This window comes from Erinaceus europaeus, chromosome 12 (genome assembly GCF_950295315.1).
Source record: "Erinaceus europaeus chromosome 12, mEriEur2.1, whole genome shotgun sequence".
Classification (NCBI taxonomy): domain Eukaryota; kingdom Metazoa; phylum Chordata; class Mammalia; order Eulipotyphla; family Erinaceidae; genus Erinaceus; species Erinaceus europaeus.
This window is the reverse complement of record NC_080173.1, coordinates 69,727,059-69,742,729: the sequence shown is the minus strand read 5'-3', so window position 1 is coordinate 69,742,729 and position 15,671 is coordinate 69,727,059. Positions and strand designations below refer to the sequence as shown.

Genomic DNA, 15,671 nt, shown 5'->3' with positions numbered 1-15,671 from the left:
GTTGTTGTCTATGTCTCCTATAAGGTCAGTAAGTTCTCTCTCTCTCTCTCTCTCTATATATATATATATATATATATATATATATATATTTGGGGTGCATACATATTGGGAACATATTGCCTTCCTGTTGTATTGCTCCTCTGAGTATGGACAGTCCTTAAACAAATAAAAATAGAATTACCTGGGTGGGGGAGATAGCATAATGGTTATGCAAAGATATTCTCATACCTGAGGCTCTGAAGCTTCAGGTTCAATCATTTGCACCACCATAAACCAGAGCTGAGTAGTGCTCTAGTAAACAAATACAAAGGAATTACCTTATGATCCAATAAACTCTTAAGCATTTATCCAGTGGATACTCAAACATTAATTAGAAAGGACATATGCATCTCTGTGTTCATAGCAGCATTATTTACAATTGCCAGAATGGAAGCAGCCTAAATGCCCATCAACAGATGACTGACTGACTAAAGAAGTTATGGGAGGGGGTACACAAGGGTTAAGTGCTCAAAGTGCAAAGCAAAGCACAAGGACCTGCTCAAGAATCCTGGTTCAAGCCCCCAGCTCCCCACCTGCAAGGGGGTCACTTCACAACAGGTCTGCAAGTGTGTATCCTTCTATTCCTCTTTCTATCTTCTCTTCCTCTCTTTTTCTCTCTGACCTATCCAATAAAAAGGGAAAAAATGGCCTCCAGGAGAAGTAGACTTGTAGTGCAGGCACAGAGCCCCAGGGATACCCCTGGAGGCAAAAAAAAAAAAAAGACAAGTGACAAAGGCTTCCCATTGCCTTCAAGATAAACACAAACTAAAGCATTTTACAAGGTCTCAGTTATTTAATTCTTGTTTTTTTCTGACCTCATTTCCCACCATTCTTCCTTCAGAGGTAAATTCCAAGTAAACTGAGCTACTTGTTCTATAGAGATCCCATCAATCATTTTCTCTCATTTCTGAGCATCACCTGTGGTTTTGCTCAGACTTCACTGTGGCCTTCAGGAAAAATGTCCTCGCGGTTCTCTGTGCTCTCTCAGTCTCACTTCACACACTAGACTTTGAGTGTCCACTAGGCAGAACAGTGTAAAGGTCAAACACACAGACTGGTTTCGAGGATTCTCATTGCACATTGGCCATTCACCAGCTTTATGAGTTTGGGCAAGTGAGTTCTGCTTCTTGTCTGCAATGTCTGCAATGTGGAGTCACTATTTCATCAGTGTGCTATAAGAATAATTGAACTGATGTAAGGTGCCTGACAATTAAAGCTTGTTACTGTTATAGCACTGTGAATTCAAGCCGAAACTTCCCTATCCCCGCCACATTCTGGTGGTCTGCTGTGTGTGTAATTTAATTTAAACGCACTCAGTCATTTCATGGCTTTTTTTTCACTTGCTAAGGTAGTTACACCAGGCCAGGGCTGGTCACGACTTTAGGTCCTGGAGCACGTCTTCTCAGAAGCGCCCCAGGTGGCTCAGGCTTTCTGTAGCTGAAAAACCAAGCGAACTAGGGCATACCATTTGTCAATTTAGGGGACTCGGGATCTTTTCTCAAAATATGGTCTCTGTCCATAAGCTCTCTCCTCTTTCCCTTCGAAACCTCGAATTCTATCAAAAGCAGACCCAACAGAGAGCGAAATGGGACTGTAATTAGAAGGCAGTTACTTAAAGCTTCGCTCCCTCCCCCACCCGAATCCCGCCTTTGGTACTTTCTCCTCCCAGTTCCCTCGCAATAATGGTACGGCCCGTGGAGGGGTGACCACAGAGGGATTCCTAAATTTCCGGGGCTCGGAGGCTGGGGCTAGTACGGCTCCCCCCTCCAGTCGTAGCGTGGTGGTGCCTCCCGCTGCCCCCTGATTGGTTGTCGAGGCCCCGCAGTCGGGCTCCGCGCGCTCGCGCCGCCCCCAGTACAGCTTCGGCCGCCGTGCCGCCTGGCTCTGTCTCTTGTTCTCCGCGGGCTCTCAGGGCTTGGGCCGCGGCCGTTAGTCATGTCGGGTAGGTGATTCCTTCAGGGGGCAGCGGCAGCGGCGAAAAGGGACCTGGCGGGGCTGGGACGTCTTCCCGCGCACCGGAGGGCCCTGAGGGGGAAGCCTCCGGCCCTGAGGGAGGCTTGGAGTGTGTGGGGGGGAGGGGGCGGACACGGCCGCCGCCATGTTGAACTGGAGGGACGCACGCTCGCAACGTTGTGGGTCTGAAGTCCGGGCCGCAGCGTTCGGGATCCGCGTTCTCGGCCTTTCCATGGAACCTGCGGAGACGTTCCGCTCGCGGGGGAGGGTGTGCGAGTGAAGAGAGGTGGGGGGCGGGGGCCGTCTACGCCATCAGCGGGGCGGGGAAGAGCCTGTGACTGGAGCGACAGCCGGGGAGAATCAGTCTCCGCCTCAGGTCTCTCAGCGGGGCCTCGGGCCTGTCACCTCGCCGTCTCGTACCTCAGTTTCCCCACCCGGCAAGTGGAGCAGGGCCATCCCGATGCGCCCATTCATCAGGTGGGGGGAGGGCGGGGGGCTTGACGCTCTTCGAACCCTTTCAGAGGACGCCGCTTGACGCGAGGTCCTGTTCATCGCCACTCCGCTCCGCAGTTGTTCTACCTGACCGCCCTGGGGCTGTTTGCCTAGAACTCGGCTTCCTCTTCATCCCCCCCCCCCCCCCCCCCGTTAGTGACCACCTGCAAGAGCTTGAAGGTGAGCCCTTCTCTATTATTGATAGGCTCCTTGCCTTCAGACATACAGGCCAAAGGAACAGTCTTCCACGAAGCACTTACATGGATAGAAGCCCTCTGTTTTGTGGGAGAGGGAAAAAAAAAATGAAGGGGGAAAAAAAGGCGCATTGGTGTCTTCAGAGCAGCCGATTTAGATCTTAGTAAACCAGGACATCAAGTCTGGAACGTGCATGTTTCTTCTGTGGTTTAACAGCCAAGGTGCTGTGTTGTTGAGCTGCTCCACAAGTTGCAAACGCCCAGTTCTGTCCACTGGTTGGAAGCCAGTTTGAGATGTCACTTTTCAGGTGAAGTAGATTACTTCCCTGCAGCCATATGGCTGGGTGGAAGTGGCTCTTGGAAGATTTTTTTTTTCCTTTACACTTTATTTTTAACATTTTATTTATTTTATTTTAATGAGAGAGATACAGAAAAACAAATACTAGAGCACTTGCTCAGCCCTGACTGATGGTGGTGCTGGGGATTGAACCTGAGGCCTTAAACCCTCAGGCATGAAAGTCTTGTTGCAAAACCCGTTATGCTATCTACCCCTGCTTCACACTTTGTTTTTTAAGGGAGAAGCAGTTAGTAAAATAAAATTTCTATCTTTCGGGGCCGGGTGGTGCCACCCCTGGTTGTGCCCAAGGAATGTTCAAGTCCCCGTCCCTACCTACAGGGGGAAAGCTTTGCTAGTTGTGAAGCAGGGCTGCAGGTGTCTCTCTGCCTCTCTCCCTTGCTGTCAGCCCTCCTCCTGTCAATTTCTGGCTGTCTCTCTACCCAATAAATAGAGATAATAAAAATGAAAAATTTTCTACCTTTTCCCCACCCCATCTCCCACCTCCAGTAATGGGGGAGGATGGGGATATGTAACAGGAAGCATCAGATAGAGAAAAAAACCAAACTAGCAAGAATGGAGAATGATAAACATTCCTTAGATAAACAGTGATGTTAAGCTAGAATATTAGTCTTTTTAAGGAGAAGGTATGTACCTGATCTGAGAGGCCATTGTAACAGATTTTCTCTTTAAATTGCTGTCAAATAAATTTCTTACACCAAAGTAGGTAAATTCTTGGTACAATGTCTTTTGACAGGTGCATACTTTGGAATAGTTTGATAAGACATCTTAGGTTTCAGTAGACCGTTTTCATTAAAAAAAAACTTAAGACCAGTCTTTATCATAATTTTTTTTTCCTGGAGCACTAGTCAGCTTTAGCTTATGATAGTACTGGGGATTGAACCTGGCACGTAGTCATGATAGTCTTCTTTGCATAATGAGTATCCTGTCTCCCCAGCCTGCTTATTATTGATGAGAGAGAAAGACAGAAACCAGAGAGCACTGTTTACTCTGCTTTGTGGCTATGTTGGGGATTGAACCTGGGACCTACCTAGGAGCTTCACCATGGAAGTTCTTTGTATAAATGACCATTATGCTGTCTCCCCAGCCCAAGATTTATTTATCTACTTATTGGTGGGCCTGGGCCGGAGAGGAGGAGGAAGAGAAAGAAAGAGCCAGGCATGTTCCTGACTGGAGATTGGATTTGGGACCCCAGGGTTGAGTCTGGCATTCCATCCATAACACCACCTCCTGGGCTGCAGTGATAAAGAGGGGAAGAGAGTGAAAACCAGAGCAGAGCAGCTTCACTCTGGCACGTGAGATGCTGGGGATCTAATTCAGGATCTCCTGCTGAAATTCCAACACTTTATCCACTGTGCTACCTCCCTGTTCACAGAGTCAGGGAAGAGATAAGCCAGAGAGCATAATCCTGCATATGTGGCTCTGGGGAGGGGTGTCGAACTTGGAACCTGAGACGTGAAGGTCCAATGCTCCAATTGAACCACTCCCCTCCCCCCAGTCATAAAATTGAACATCTTTAATGTTACTAGGTTTTTAAACCTACTTTTACTGCTTAGAGACAGAGAAATTGAGAAGGAAAGGGGAGACAAGGAGTTACCTGCAGCACTGCTTCACTCTTGAAGCTTTCTCCCTGCAGGTGGGGACGGGGGCTTGAACTTGGGTCCTGCACATGGTAACAGGTATGCTCAATCAGGTATGCCATTGTCTCCCCCCCCCACGCTTTAATATTTATTAGTGGGAGAGAGCCAGAGCAGATGAGATGCTGGGGATCAAACTTAGAATCTCATACTTCTGTGTCTAGTGACATACTCACTGTACCACTTCCTAGGCCATGAGTATGGCATGTTAGTATTTGAGCTGATTTGCTTATTTAGTACTGATCTTCAAATTGTCAAAATGACAGGTATCTGTCACTTTGTAAAGTGAGGTTATTTTTAATATTGAGATTTGTATGTATATGTAAAATATTTTAATAATTATAAATTATTCACTTGGATTTCATGCATACATGATCCCCTTACTTCCAATAGACCTTCCTCCCTCCCATAGAGCATCAAAGAGACACACAGGAGAGACACCATAGCACCATTTCACTACTAGTGGTAACTTAGAGACCTGTTTTTTGCAGTTGGTAAACAGTGTACTTTACATAGTTTGATGTCACCTGACTCCTAGATGAAGTTATTACTTGTTTATGTTGTTGCTTTAGTTTTTTATTTTTAAAAATATTCCTTTTTGTTGCCCTTGTTTTATTGTTGTTGTTATTGATGTTGTTGTATAGGAGAGAGGAGGGCAAGACAGGAGGAGAGAAAGACAGACACCTGCAGACCTGCTTCATCTGGCCTGTGAAGCTACTCTCCTGGTGGAGAGCCGGGGTTCGTTCCAGGATCCTTACGCTGGTTGCTTGTGCTTTGGGCCAATTGCGCTTAACCCGTTGCGCTACTGCTCGACTCTGTTGCTCTAGTTTTTTAAATAGAGACTGAGAAAAAGATATTAAAATGTCCCCCAGTGCAGTGGGGGATTAAAGCAGGCTGCCAATCCCTAAATTAAGTTATTCAAAGAAGGAAACTTAAATTCTGTGTACACATTTTATATGTACAAGAAAATACATTTGACTTATTATTAATATAATGACAGTATCTTCAGTGAAAGAATAAACTTAGAAAAACCTCTGGAGCTCCAGTGGCGCAATCGGTTGGTTGGTTAGTACTTATACAGAAAAACCTCTGTAGTCAGCTTAAGAAATAACAATGAGGTCCCTGACATACTATGTGCCAGAGCAGTGCTCTGGTTCCTGCTCTTATGTTAATCTTTAAAAAAAAAAATAACAACATGAAAGTTCAGACTCTTAAGTTAAAAAATGTAATAATTTGTAGCCTGTCCTTCATAAAATCTTTATGGTTAGACTATTTGTAGGATCCAGGAAATCTGTCTTAAGGCAAGAAATTAACAAACATTTGTTCTGGTCTGGCAGTAACCTTGGAGCTTCTAGTAGAAAGTGAAAAATAAGTGTCTAGGAGGTGATGCAGTGGATAAAGCATTGGACTCTCAAGCATGAGGTCCTGAGTTCAGTGCCTGACAGCACATATACCAGAATGATGTTTGATTTTTTCTTTCTCTCCCTATCTTTCTCATTAGTAAATAAATAATTTTAGGTAATTTATTTAAATAAATAAAAAATAAGAAAACTTTACAGCCTAGATTACAAGGGATAAAACAAATACAAAAAACCTTGTAAAAGATAAATTGACAGTTAAAAATCTAGGGAATAGTACACTAAAATAAGAATTTAGTCACAAGGGTGGGGGAGATAGCATAATGGTAAGACAAAAAAGACTTTTATGCTAGAGACTCTATAAAGTCTTAAATTCAATCTCCCCCCCACCCCACACTGTCATAAGCAGAGGACAGCAGTGCTCTGGTTAAGGGAAAAAAAAAATAGTGACAAACAGAACTAAAACTCCTGAAATAAAAGAATATATTTAAATTGTTATCCCAGAAGAAGCTATCAACCTTATAATGAAGATGTTAAAAAACTACATCTGAAAAAGAAAATAATGCAAGTTCTAAAAAGGAAAAAGTAGTTAAGTAGAAATAAAGACTTGGAGGAATAAATTGTTAGTGAATTGGAAGATACATAAAATTATTCAATTTTGAAAGATGAGCCCCCACACCGACAGACATCTAATCTTTGATAAGGCTGCCCATACTATTAAGTGGGGGAAAGAGTCTCTTCGACAAATGGTGTTGGAAAAATTGGGTTGAAACATGCAGAAGAGTGAAACTGAAACACTGTATTTCACCAAACACAAGTAAAAAGGACTTGGATGTTAGACCAAGAAACTATCAAATACTTAGAGGAAAATATTTACAGAACTTTTGCCAATTAAATTTTAAAGACATCTTCAGTGAAACGAATACAGTTACAAAAAAATAAACCAATGGTAACATCAAATTAAAAAGCATAGCAAAGGATACCACTACCCAAACTAAGAAACCCCTTAGAGAATGGGAGAAGATCTTTACATGCCATACATCACACAAGAGGCTAGTAACCAAAATATATAAAGAGCTCACTAAACTTAGCAAGAAGAAAACAAATGACCCTATCCAAAAATGGGGAGAGGATATGAACAGAATATTCACAACAGAAGAAATCCAAAAGGCCACCAAACATGAAAAAAAAAATGCTCCAAGTCATTGATTATCAGAGAAAGGCAAATAAAGACAACAGTGAGATAACACTTCACTCCTGTGAGAATGTCGTACATCAGAAAAGGTAGCAGCAACAAAATCTGGAGAGGTTGTGGAGACGAACCCTCCACTCCTGGTGGGAATGTAAATTGGTCCAACCTCTGTGGAGAGCAGTCTGGAGAACTCTCAGAAGGTTAGAAATGGGCCTACTCTTAAGACCCTGCAATTCCTCTCCTGCGGATATATTCTGAGGAACCAAACATACCTATCCAAAAAGATTTGTGTATATCCATATTCATAGCAGCACAATTTGTAATAGCCAAAACCTGGAAGCAACTCAGGTGTCCAACAACATATGAATGGCTGAACAAGTTGTATATATACATGCAATGGAATACTACTCAGCTATTCACTCAGCTATGGTGAATTCACTTTTCATCTCGTTTTGGATGGAGCTTGAAGGAATCTTGTGAAATAAGTCAGAGAAGGATGAATATGGAATCTCACTCATAGGCAGAAGGACAAAAGGGAAAATAAAGCAGAACTTGGACTGGAGTTGGTGTATTGCACCAAAGAAAGACTGGGATGAGTGGAGGGGGGGGTTCGGGTCCTGGAATATGATGTCAGAGGAGGAGCTAGAGGGGGTTGAATTGTTACACTGAAACTGAGAAATGGGTGATGGGGGGAGGGGAAGAATGCAGGTCCAAGAAGGATGATAGAGACTAGTGGGGGTTGTCTTGTTATATGGAAAACTGAGAAATGTTATGCGTGTACAAACTATTGTGTTTACTGTAGAATGTAAAACATTAATTCCCCAATAAAGAAATTAAAAACACACAAAGAAAACTGAGAATGTGGGCGGAGGGTGGATAGCATAATGGTTATGCAAAGAGACTCATGCCCAAGGCTCTAAAGTCCCAGGTTCAATCCCCCCACACCATCATAAGCCAGAGCTGAGCAGTGCTCTGGTTAAAAAAGAAAAGAAAACTGAGAAATGTACAGACTATTTTACTGTTGACTGTAAACCATTTATCTCTCAATAAAGAAATTTAAAAAAAGAAAGATGAGATGAAAAATGAAAGATTCAACATAACCTAATGAATTTGAGGAAGAGAAAAATAGGGAAGAATCATTAGTTTAAAATTTTCCAAAGTTGATGGATGTTTTGATTCAGTAAGTCTTAAACATGAAAAAACAAATACATATCTGCACATTGATATGATTGATTCAGTAAGTCTTAAACATGAAAAAACAAATACATATCTGCACATTGATATGAAACTCAAGTCCAATAAAATACTGATTAAAAATACCTATAGAAAGAGGGAGATAGTCATAGTGATGGACTCACTCTCAGTTTATGGCTTGTGATGCTGGGGATTGAACCGTTGCTACCTCAGGTATAAAAGTCTTTCTCCAAAACCATTATGTTATCTGTCGAGACCATATTTATTTGTATTACTTTTTTTTTTTTTTTTAAAGCAGGGTGCTGCTCAGCTCTGGCTTCTGATGGTACCTAGACTGAAATTGGGACCTTGGAGCCTCTGGCTATTAAAGTCTCTATCGTAAACCACTTTTGTACCCCTAGTTCGTCTATTGATAGCTTCCTTTTTTAAAAAAAAAATTATTTTTTATTTATTTTTATTTTTATTTTTTTAACCAGAGCACTGCTCAGCTCTGGCTTATGGTGGTACAGGGGATTGAACCTGGAACTTTGGAGCCTCAGGCATGAGAGTCTCTTTGCATAACCATTATGCTGTCTCCCCCGCCCGATAGCTTCCTTTTAAGCAATAAAAACGTATCCCGGAAGGCATGAATCAAAAAATAGGGGCCAGGTGGTAGTATACCTGGTTGAGTGCACACATTACAGTGCAAGGACCTGGCTTCAAGCTTTGGGTTCCTGCCTGCAAGGGGGAAGCTTCATGAGTGGTGAAGCAGTGTTGTAGGTTTCCCTGTCTCCTCCTTCCCTCTCAATTTATCTGTCTCTCTCCAAGATAAATTTAAAAAAATTTGTAAAAGCAAATTAAAAGGTTTTTTAAAAAAGTTATCTTTATTTATTTATTGGATAGAGATAGCCAGAAATTGAGAGGGAAGGGGGTGTAGAGAGGGATAGATAAACAGACAGACATGAAACACTGCTTCATCCCTTGCAAAGCTTTCCCCTTGCAGGTGGGGACCAGGGGCTTGAAACTAGGTCCTTGTGCATCATAACATTGTAAGCTCAACCAGGTGCACCACCACATGGCCTCTAAAAGGTCATGAATTTGAACTATGAATTTTTCTTAATACTTCAAAATGTTGACTATAACAAAAACTGTTTATGTTCTAACCTTTAGAATTCTTAGTAAAATGAAGTATGTATGTTAGCAGTGAATCAAATAAGTCATATGTTAAATATCCTTTTAATTGCCAAATTGAAATAAGAGTCCCAAGTTGTTTACCATTAGTTCCACCCTTACATCCAGTGTGATACAAAACCATTTGTTGTGGTAGCTCAGGAGGTGGCACAGTGGATAAAGCAAACTTCTGAGTTTGATCCCCTTGTACTGCATATTTTAAAGTGGTGTCTGGTTCTCTTCTCTCATTAATAGAAAAAAAAAGTCTTTAAAAAAGTCTTTGCTGGGGAGTCAGGCAGTAGCGCAGTGGGTTTAGTGCACAAGACGCAAAGTGCAAGGACCTGCGTAAGGATCCCGGTTCAAGCCCCTGGCTCCCCACCTGCAGGGGAGTCGCTTCACAGGCGGTGAAGCAGGCTTGCAGGTGTCTCTCTTTTTCTCGCCCTCTCTGTTTTCCCCATCTCCATTTCTCTCTGTCCTATCCAACAACAACGACATCAATAATAACTATAATAAAACAACAAGGGCAACAAAAGGGAACAAGTAAATATTAAAAATTTTTTTAAAAAAGTCTGCCATTTTTCTCTTCACTGCATAACTGAATGAAAAAGTCATGAGGTGGTGAAATCACAGATGTGTGCAGCTACGACACACAAATTTCAGTTTGAGTCTCCTAGGTACACACACACCTACACCCTTGTATTTTTTAGAATTGGTTGTATGTATGTCACCGGAACACTCTGCTTCAGGTTTTTGTCCTACATGTCAGGGAGTAATCCTAGGGCCTTATTTAACTCAGGGCATGTGCTCTACTGCTGAGCCAACTAACTCTCAGATCTCCCCTCCCCCCTTATTTGTTTTTTGGATAGAGACAGTCATAAATTGAGAACATAGAGGTAGGGATGGAAGGAGAGAGAGAGAGAGACGCCTGTAGCACTGCACCATTTGCAAAGCTTTCCCCTTGCAGGTGGGGAGCCGGGGGTTCAAACCTGGGTCCTTGCACACTGTAACATGTATGCTCAACTAGGTGCACCACTGCACCAACCCCTAGGACCTTATGCTTTATAGTTCAGCACCTTATCCACTGCATTACCTCTGCTACCTCTGAAGATCTTTTTCCTCTTTACAACCAAAGTACAATATAGTAGTACAAATATAGTCTAGTATATATTTGACTGTCTCAAGTATGCAAGCAAGTGGGGGATTTAGCTTATCAGAATACTTGTCCTGCCATTTTTGGATCTGAGTTTGTCTTTTTCATATAAAGATAATTTAGCTTGAACTTTGAAGATTTTTTTGAAAGGATGGATTTTCATTGTTTCATGTTGGTTCACTTGGTTCTTCTGATTATCAGGACGTATTGTGTGTTTGTAGAGCAGTGTCTTCCAAAGATAATTACTGTAAAAAGCAAATACTATTTGTCCAGATTTCTTTGCCTAGTATTTCTATTCTTCAGTTTTTCTTTCTATGGTTGTTATTTTTGACATTTCCTTGTAGCAGCTTTGTTAAAGTCAGCCTTTGAAAGAGTTTAATTTTAAGGGGCTACGTAGTGGCACATCTGGTTGAGTGCACACTTTACAAAGCTTGAGGACCATTGTTCAAGCAAGCTCTTGGTCCCCACCTGCATGGGGAAAGCTTCACAGTACTACAGGTGTCTTTCTGTCTCTCTCCTCTATTTCCCCCTTCTTGATTTCTTTCTGGTTTATCATGGTGTGAGGGATTGAACCTGGGGCTTTGAATCCTTAGGCATGAAAATCTTTCTTTTTAAAATATATATATATATATATTTTTATTGTTGTAGTTATTATTGATGTCGTTGGATAGGACAGAGAGAAATAGAGAGAGGAGGGGAAGACAGAGAGGGGGAGAGAAAGACAGACACCTGCAGACCTGCTTCATCGCCTGTGAAGGGGACCTGCCTGTAGGTGGGGAGCCGGGGGCTCGAACTGGGATCCTGACGCCGGTCCTTGAGCTTAGCTAAAATATATATATTTTAATTATCTTTATTTATTTATTGGATAGAGACAGCCAGAAGTTGAGAGGAGAAGATAGAGAGGGAGAGAGACAGAGACACCTGCAAACCTGCTTCACCACTCGGAAAGCTTTCCCCTTGCAGGTGGAGACTGAGGGCTCGAACCTGGGTCCTTGTGCACTGTAATATGTGTGCTCAACCAGGTGTGCCAACACCCGGCCCCAGGCATGAGAATATCTTTGCAATAAACATTATGCTATCTGCCCCCACCCTTGATTTCTGTTTCTATCTAATAAATAAAATAACAAAACATATATTTTTAAAAGAAAGTATAATTTTAAGTACAACTAAAAATTCTTTTTATATGTTTTAGATTCTGGAAGTTACGGTCAATCTGGGGGTGAGCAGCAAAGGTAAAGTATACATACATTTGAATAATACAATAAAAATAGAACTGTAAAGAAAAGATTAATTTAGATTTCCCTCTTGAGATTTGGTGTTTTGATGCCTTTTTTTTTTTACATTATGTGTTACAATATTTTTCTTAGCTTTTCATCTTGATTTAGATTATGCTTTGACTGGCTACGGAAGAAGGGCAAACGCTAGAAGAAGAAGAAGAAGATTATGCTACTTATTTAGTCAAGAGCTAATGATGTTTTAGGACTTCTATTTTTCTTTCTTGCAGAAATAGAAACTTCCCTACATTACTGCTTCACTGCTTGTGAAGTTCCACCTCCCCTTCCCCACGGTGGAGATTGGGGCTTAAACTCTAGTCCTCATTCATGTTAGCATGTGTGCTCTGCCAGGTGTACCACAGCCTAGCCCCCAGTGTTTTTTATGTCTTAAGAAAGTTGTTCAGATAGTAGTGTGTCATAGAGGAGAGTCATCTTGTGTTGTAAAGCATTATGTACTTTTTAAAGACTTTTGATACAATAAGCTACTTTCTAGAGATTAAAATAAGTCCCATAGTGGTCCGGTAGGTGACACAATGGATAATGCGTTGGACTTTTAAGCATGAAGTCTCAAGTTCAGTCCCCAGCAGCACATGTACTAGAATGCTCTGGTTCTCTTTCTCTCCTAGATCTCCCATTAATAACTAGCCCCGGGAGCCGGCTGGTAGCGCAGCAGGTTAAGCGCACGTGGCGCAAAGCGCATGTACCGGCCTAAGGATCCTTCTGGTTTGAGCCCCCGGCTCCCCACCTGCAGGGTGTTCACAGGCAGTGAAGCAGGTCTGCAGGTGTCTGTCTTTCTCTCCTCCTCTCTGTCTTCCCCCTCTCTCTCCATTTCTCTCTGTCCTATCCAACAACAACGACATCAGTAACAACAATAATAACTATAACAAAACAACAGGGGCAACAAAAGGAAATAAATATCAAATAATAATAATAATAACTAGCCCCATAAGTATTATAAAGATCATGCTGTTTTTAGGAAGTTTAAAAAGCCAGTGAAAGAATTTAAGCAACTGTAACATACTTTTCAGAAGCCTTTTTTTCTTTTTTTTTTTTTTTTTACCAGAGTACTCTTGAGTTCAGGTTTCTAATAGGTCTGGGGATTGAACCTGGGACCTCTTAAGCCTTCGGCATGACAGTTGTTTGCATCACCATCGTGCTATCTCCACATGCATTTCCTTAACATTTTTTATTTCACTGTTCATAATATGCTAGTATGCTTTTCTCAATGAATTTCCTTAAATCATCAAGATATTTTTTTTAAGGTTTATTTATAAGATGGGGGGAGATAGAGACAGACCACTGCTTTATTGCTCGTGAAGCTTCCTCTCTGCAGTTAGGGACTGGGGGCTTGAACCCAAATCCTTGTGCTTGATGTATGCTTGACCTGTTCTACCATTGCCAAGCCCCCTATCACTTATTTTAGACTTGTTTATCAGCACAAGAGAGAATAAAGGAGAGAAAGAACTAGAGCATCATTCTGGCACATGCTAAGCTTAGGAAAACTAGTGACCTCATTCTCCCAAGTCCAACACCGTAGCCACTATGCCACCTTTTGGGATGGTTAGCTTTCTATTCTATTCTATTTATTTATTTACTAGAGCACTGTTCATAATGGCCTTTAATGGTGCTGAGGTTTGAACTTGGGACCTTAGATGCCTCAGGCTTGAAAGTCTTTTTGCCTGACTATTATGCTTTCTCCATAGCCCTGTTTCATTCGTACACATATCACTGCTGGAGCCTCAAATGATTCAGCTGCCTCCACGGCATCTTTTTTTTTTTTTTTTTTTTTAATTTTAGATAGAGACTAAGAGAGAGGAGAGACACCATAGCACTATCTCATTTCATGGAACTTTCCTCTGGTGCCATGCATGCTGTTCCCATGTAGTGCTGGGGATTCTAAACTGAGTTTGAGTCCTTATACATGGCACACTGCTCTACTGGATGAACTATCTTCTGGCATCTCAGTGAAATGTATTTTATAAAATTAAGAAATCATGTTAACACTTAATGCTTAAAATATTATTGAATCTTTTTGAAAATCTTTATTTTAGCATATGTTAAGAATGTTTTTGACTTGGTAGAACTTACATGCTTATGAATAAAATTAAAAAAAGAAATTCAGTGGTCTGAGAGATGGCACAGTGGATAAAGCATCAGACTCAAGCATGAGGTCCTGAGTTCAATTCTCGGCAGCATACGTACCAGGGTGATGCCTGGTTCTTTCTTTTTCCTCCTATGTTTCTTATTAATAAATAAATAACAATCTTTAAAAAAAGAAATTCAAATCTGAGGAAGGCATATTTACTCTTATTTTTAGTCAACAAACAATACCTGCACTCTGCTTTACCGCTCATGGAGCTGTCTCTCTGCAGATGGGGACCAGGGACTTGAACCTGGGTCCTTGTGCACTGTAATATGTATAATTAACCAGGTGTGCCACTGCCTTTCCTTCCACCCCCTTATTTTTTCTAAAGAAAGTTTTGGTGGAGTATGGCATTCTAGGTTCTGCTATAATACTGGTGATATAGTATAATTTTGCAGTCACTTGGCCATTTGGCTAAGATCAAATGCAATGTTAATTGTTAATTTACTCCACTAGTATTGTGGATATATATATTTACTGAGGCGTTAACATTGAACTGTTAGAGTGCTATGCTGTGACTTTCCTAGGAGTTAAAAGATGAATTGAAAATTGAAGGCAAACGATGGGAATAAGTTAATCTGTCTCAAATTGTTAACAGGTCATTTTTCTGTTTCAGGTATTGTAGATCTTGCCACCATATAATGTGATCTCATTTACCCATCTTTGCTTACTACCCCCAAGTTTCTATACCTCAATTCCAAACATAATTCTTCTTGGGCTTTTTAGCTCTGGGAGAGTTTTATTTATCTGTGGGAAATTGCCAAAACAAAGCTTTGGGTGTTAGGAACTCAAGAGATCAAGTGGCTTCATTTATATCCTCAATAGTCTTTGGTTATTAACTTTCAGTTTATCTGATTATTTTATGTGGTTCTAAAAATTGAAGCTAGAGCTTTACTCATGTGAAGCATGCACTTTTTATTATTTTATTATTTTATGAACTAGTAAAGGAGAAACCAATCACCCGACCAAAACTTATCTTCTGTCTGTTTTATTTTTGTTTCTCTTATGTATTGCTGGGGATCAAGCTCAGGACTTCACACACATACTCTTTCACTGAATTCTATCACTGAACTACTTTTCTGGTCTCCTTCCAATTTATACTATGAGAAAGACAGATTGACAGTTTCTCAAAAAAAAAAAAAAAAAAAAAAAGCTTGTTTTTGTGTTGAAAGTTGAAGCTAGACTTCATTTTTCAGATTTTACCACATTTCTTTCAAGCAATTTATTTTTCTTTTACAGTTATTCTTCCTATGGAAATCAAGGAAGCCAAGGTTATGGACAAACACCACAAGTAGGTTAAAATGTAAATTGTGTTCTTAAAATAGATAACTATCCTTAAGTAGGTAATAAAACTTGTACTTAACTAAATTTCAGGGCTATACTGGCTATGGACAAACGACAGATTCTTCATATGGACAGAGTTATGGCAACTACAATTATGGACAGAATCAATCAGGTTGGACTGATCTCTTAAACTTTCTATCTAAAAGAAAATTATTTGGGGGACATAACGGGGGAGAGCCCAAAACACTGTTCATTTC

General features: G+C 41.1%; 1 protein-coding gene across 2 annotated transcripts in view; it reads left to right on the top strand.

The window, feature by feature from the left end:
• Positions 1-1,845: 1,845 nt before the first annotated feature.
• The window catches only part of TAF15 (TATA-box binding protein associated factor 15), a 46,984-nt gene continuing 33,158 nt past the window's right edge, over positions 1,846-15,671 (top strand). For both annotated transcript variants that reach the window (XM_060203940.1, XM_007516985.3), the window contains exons 1-4: positions 1,846-1,981; positions 11,906-11,945; positions 15,370-15,421; positions 15,505-15,586. In XM_060203940.1, the coding sequence (XP_060059923.1) occupies positions 1,975-1,981; positions 11,906-11,945; positions 15,370-15,421; positions 15,505-15,586 (181 nt within the window). In that variant the 5' untranslated portion in view covers positions 1,846-1,974. The remainder of the gene's footprint in view (positions 1,982-11,905; positions 11,946-15,369; positions 15,422-15,504; positions 15,587-15,671) is intronic.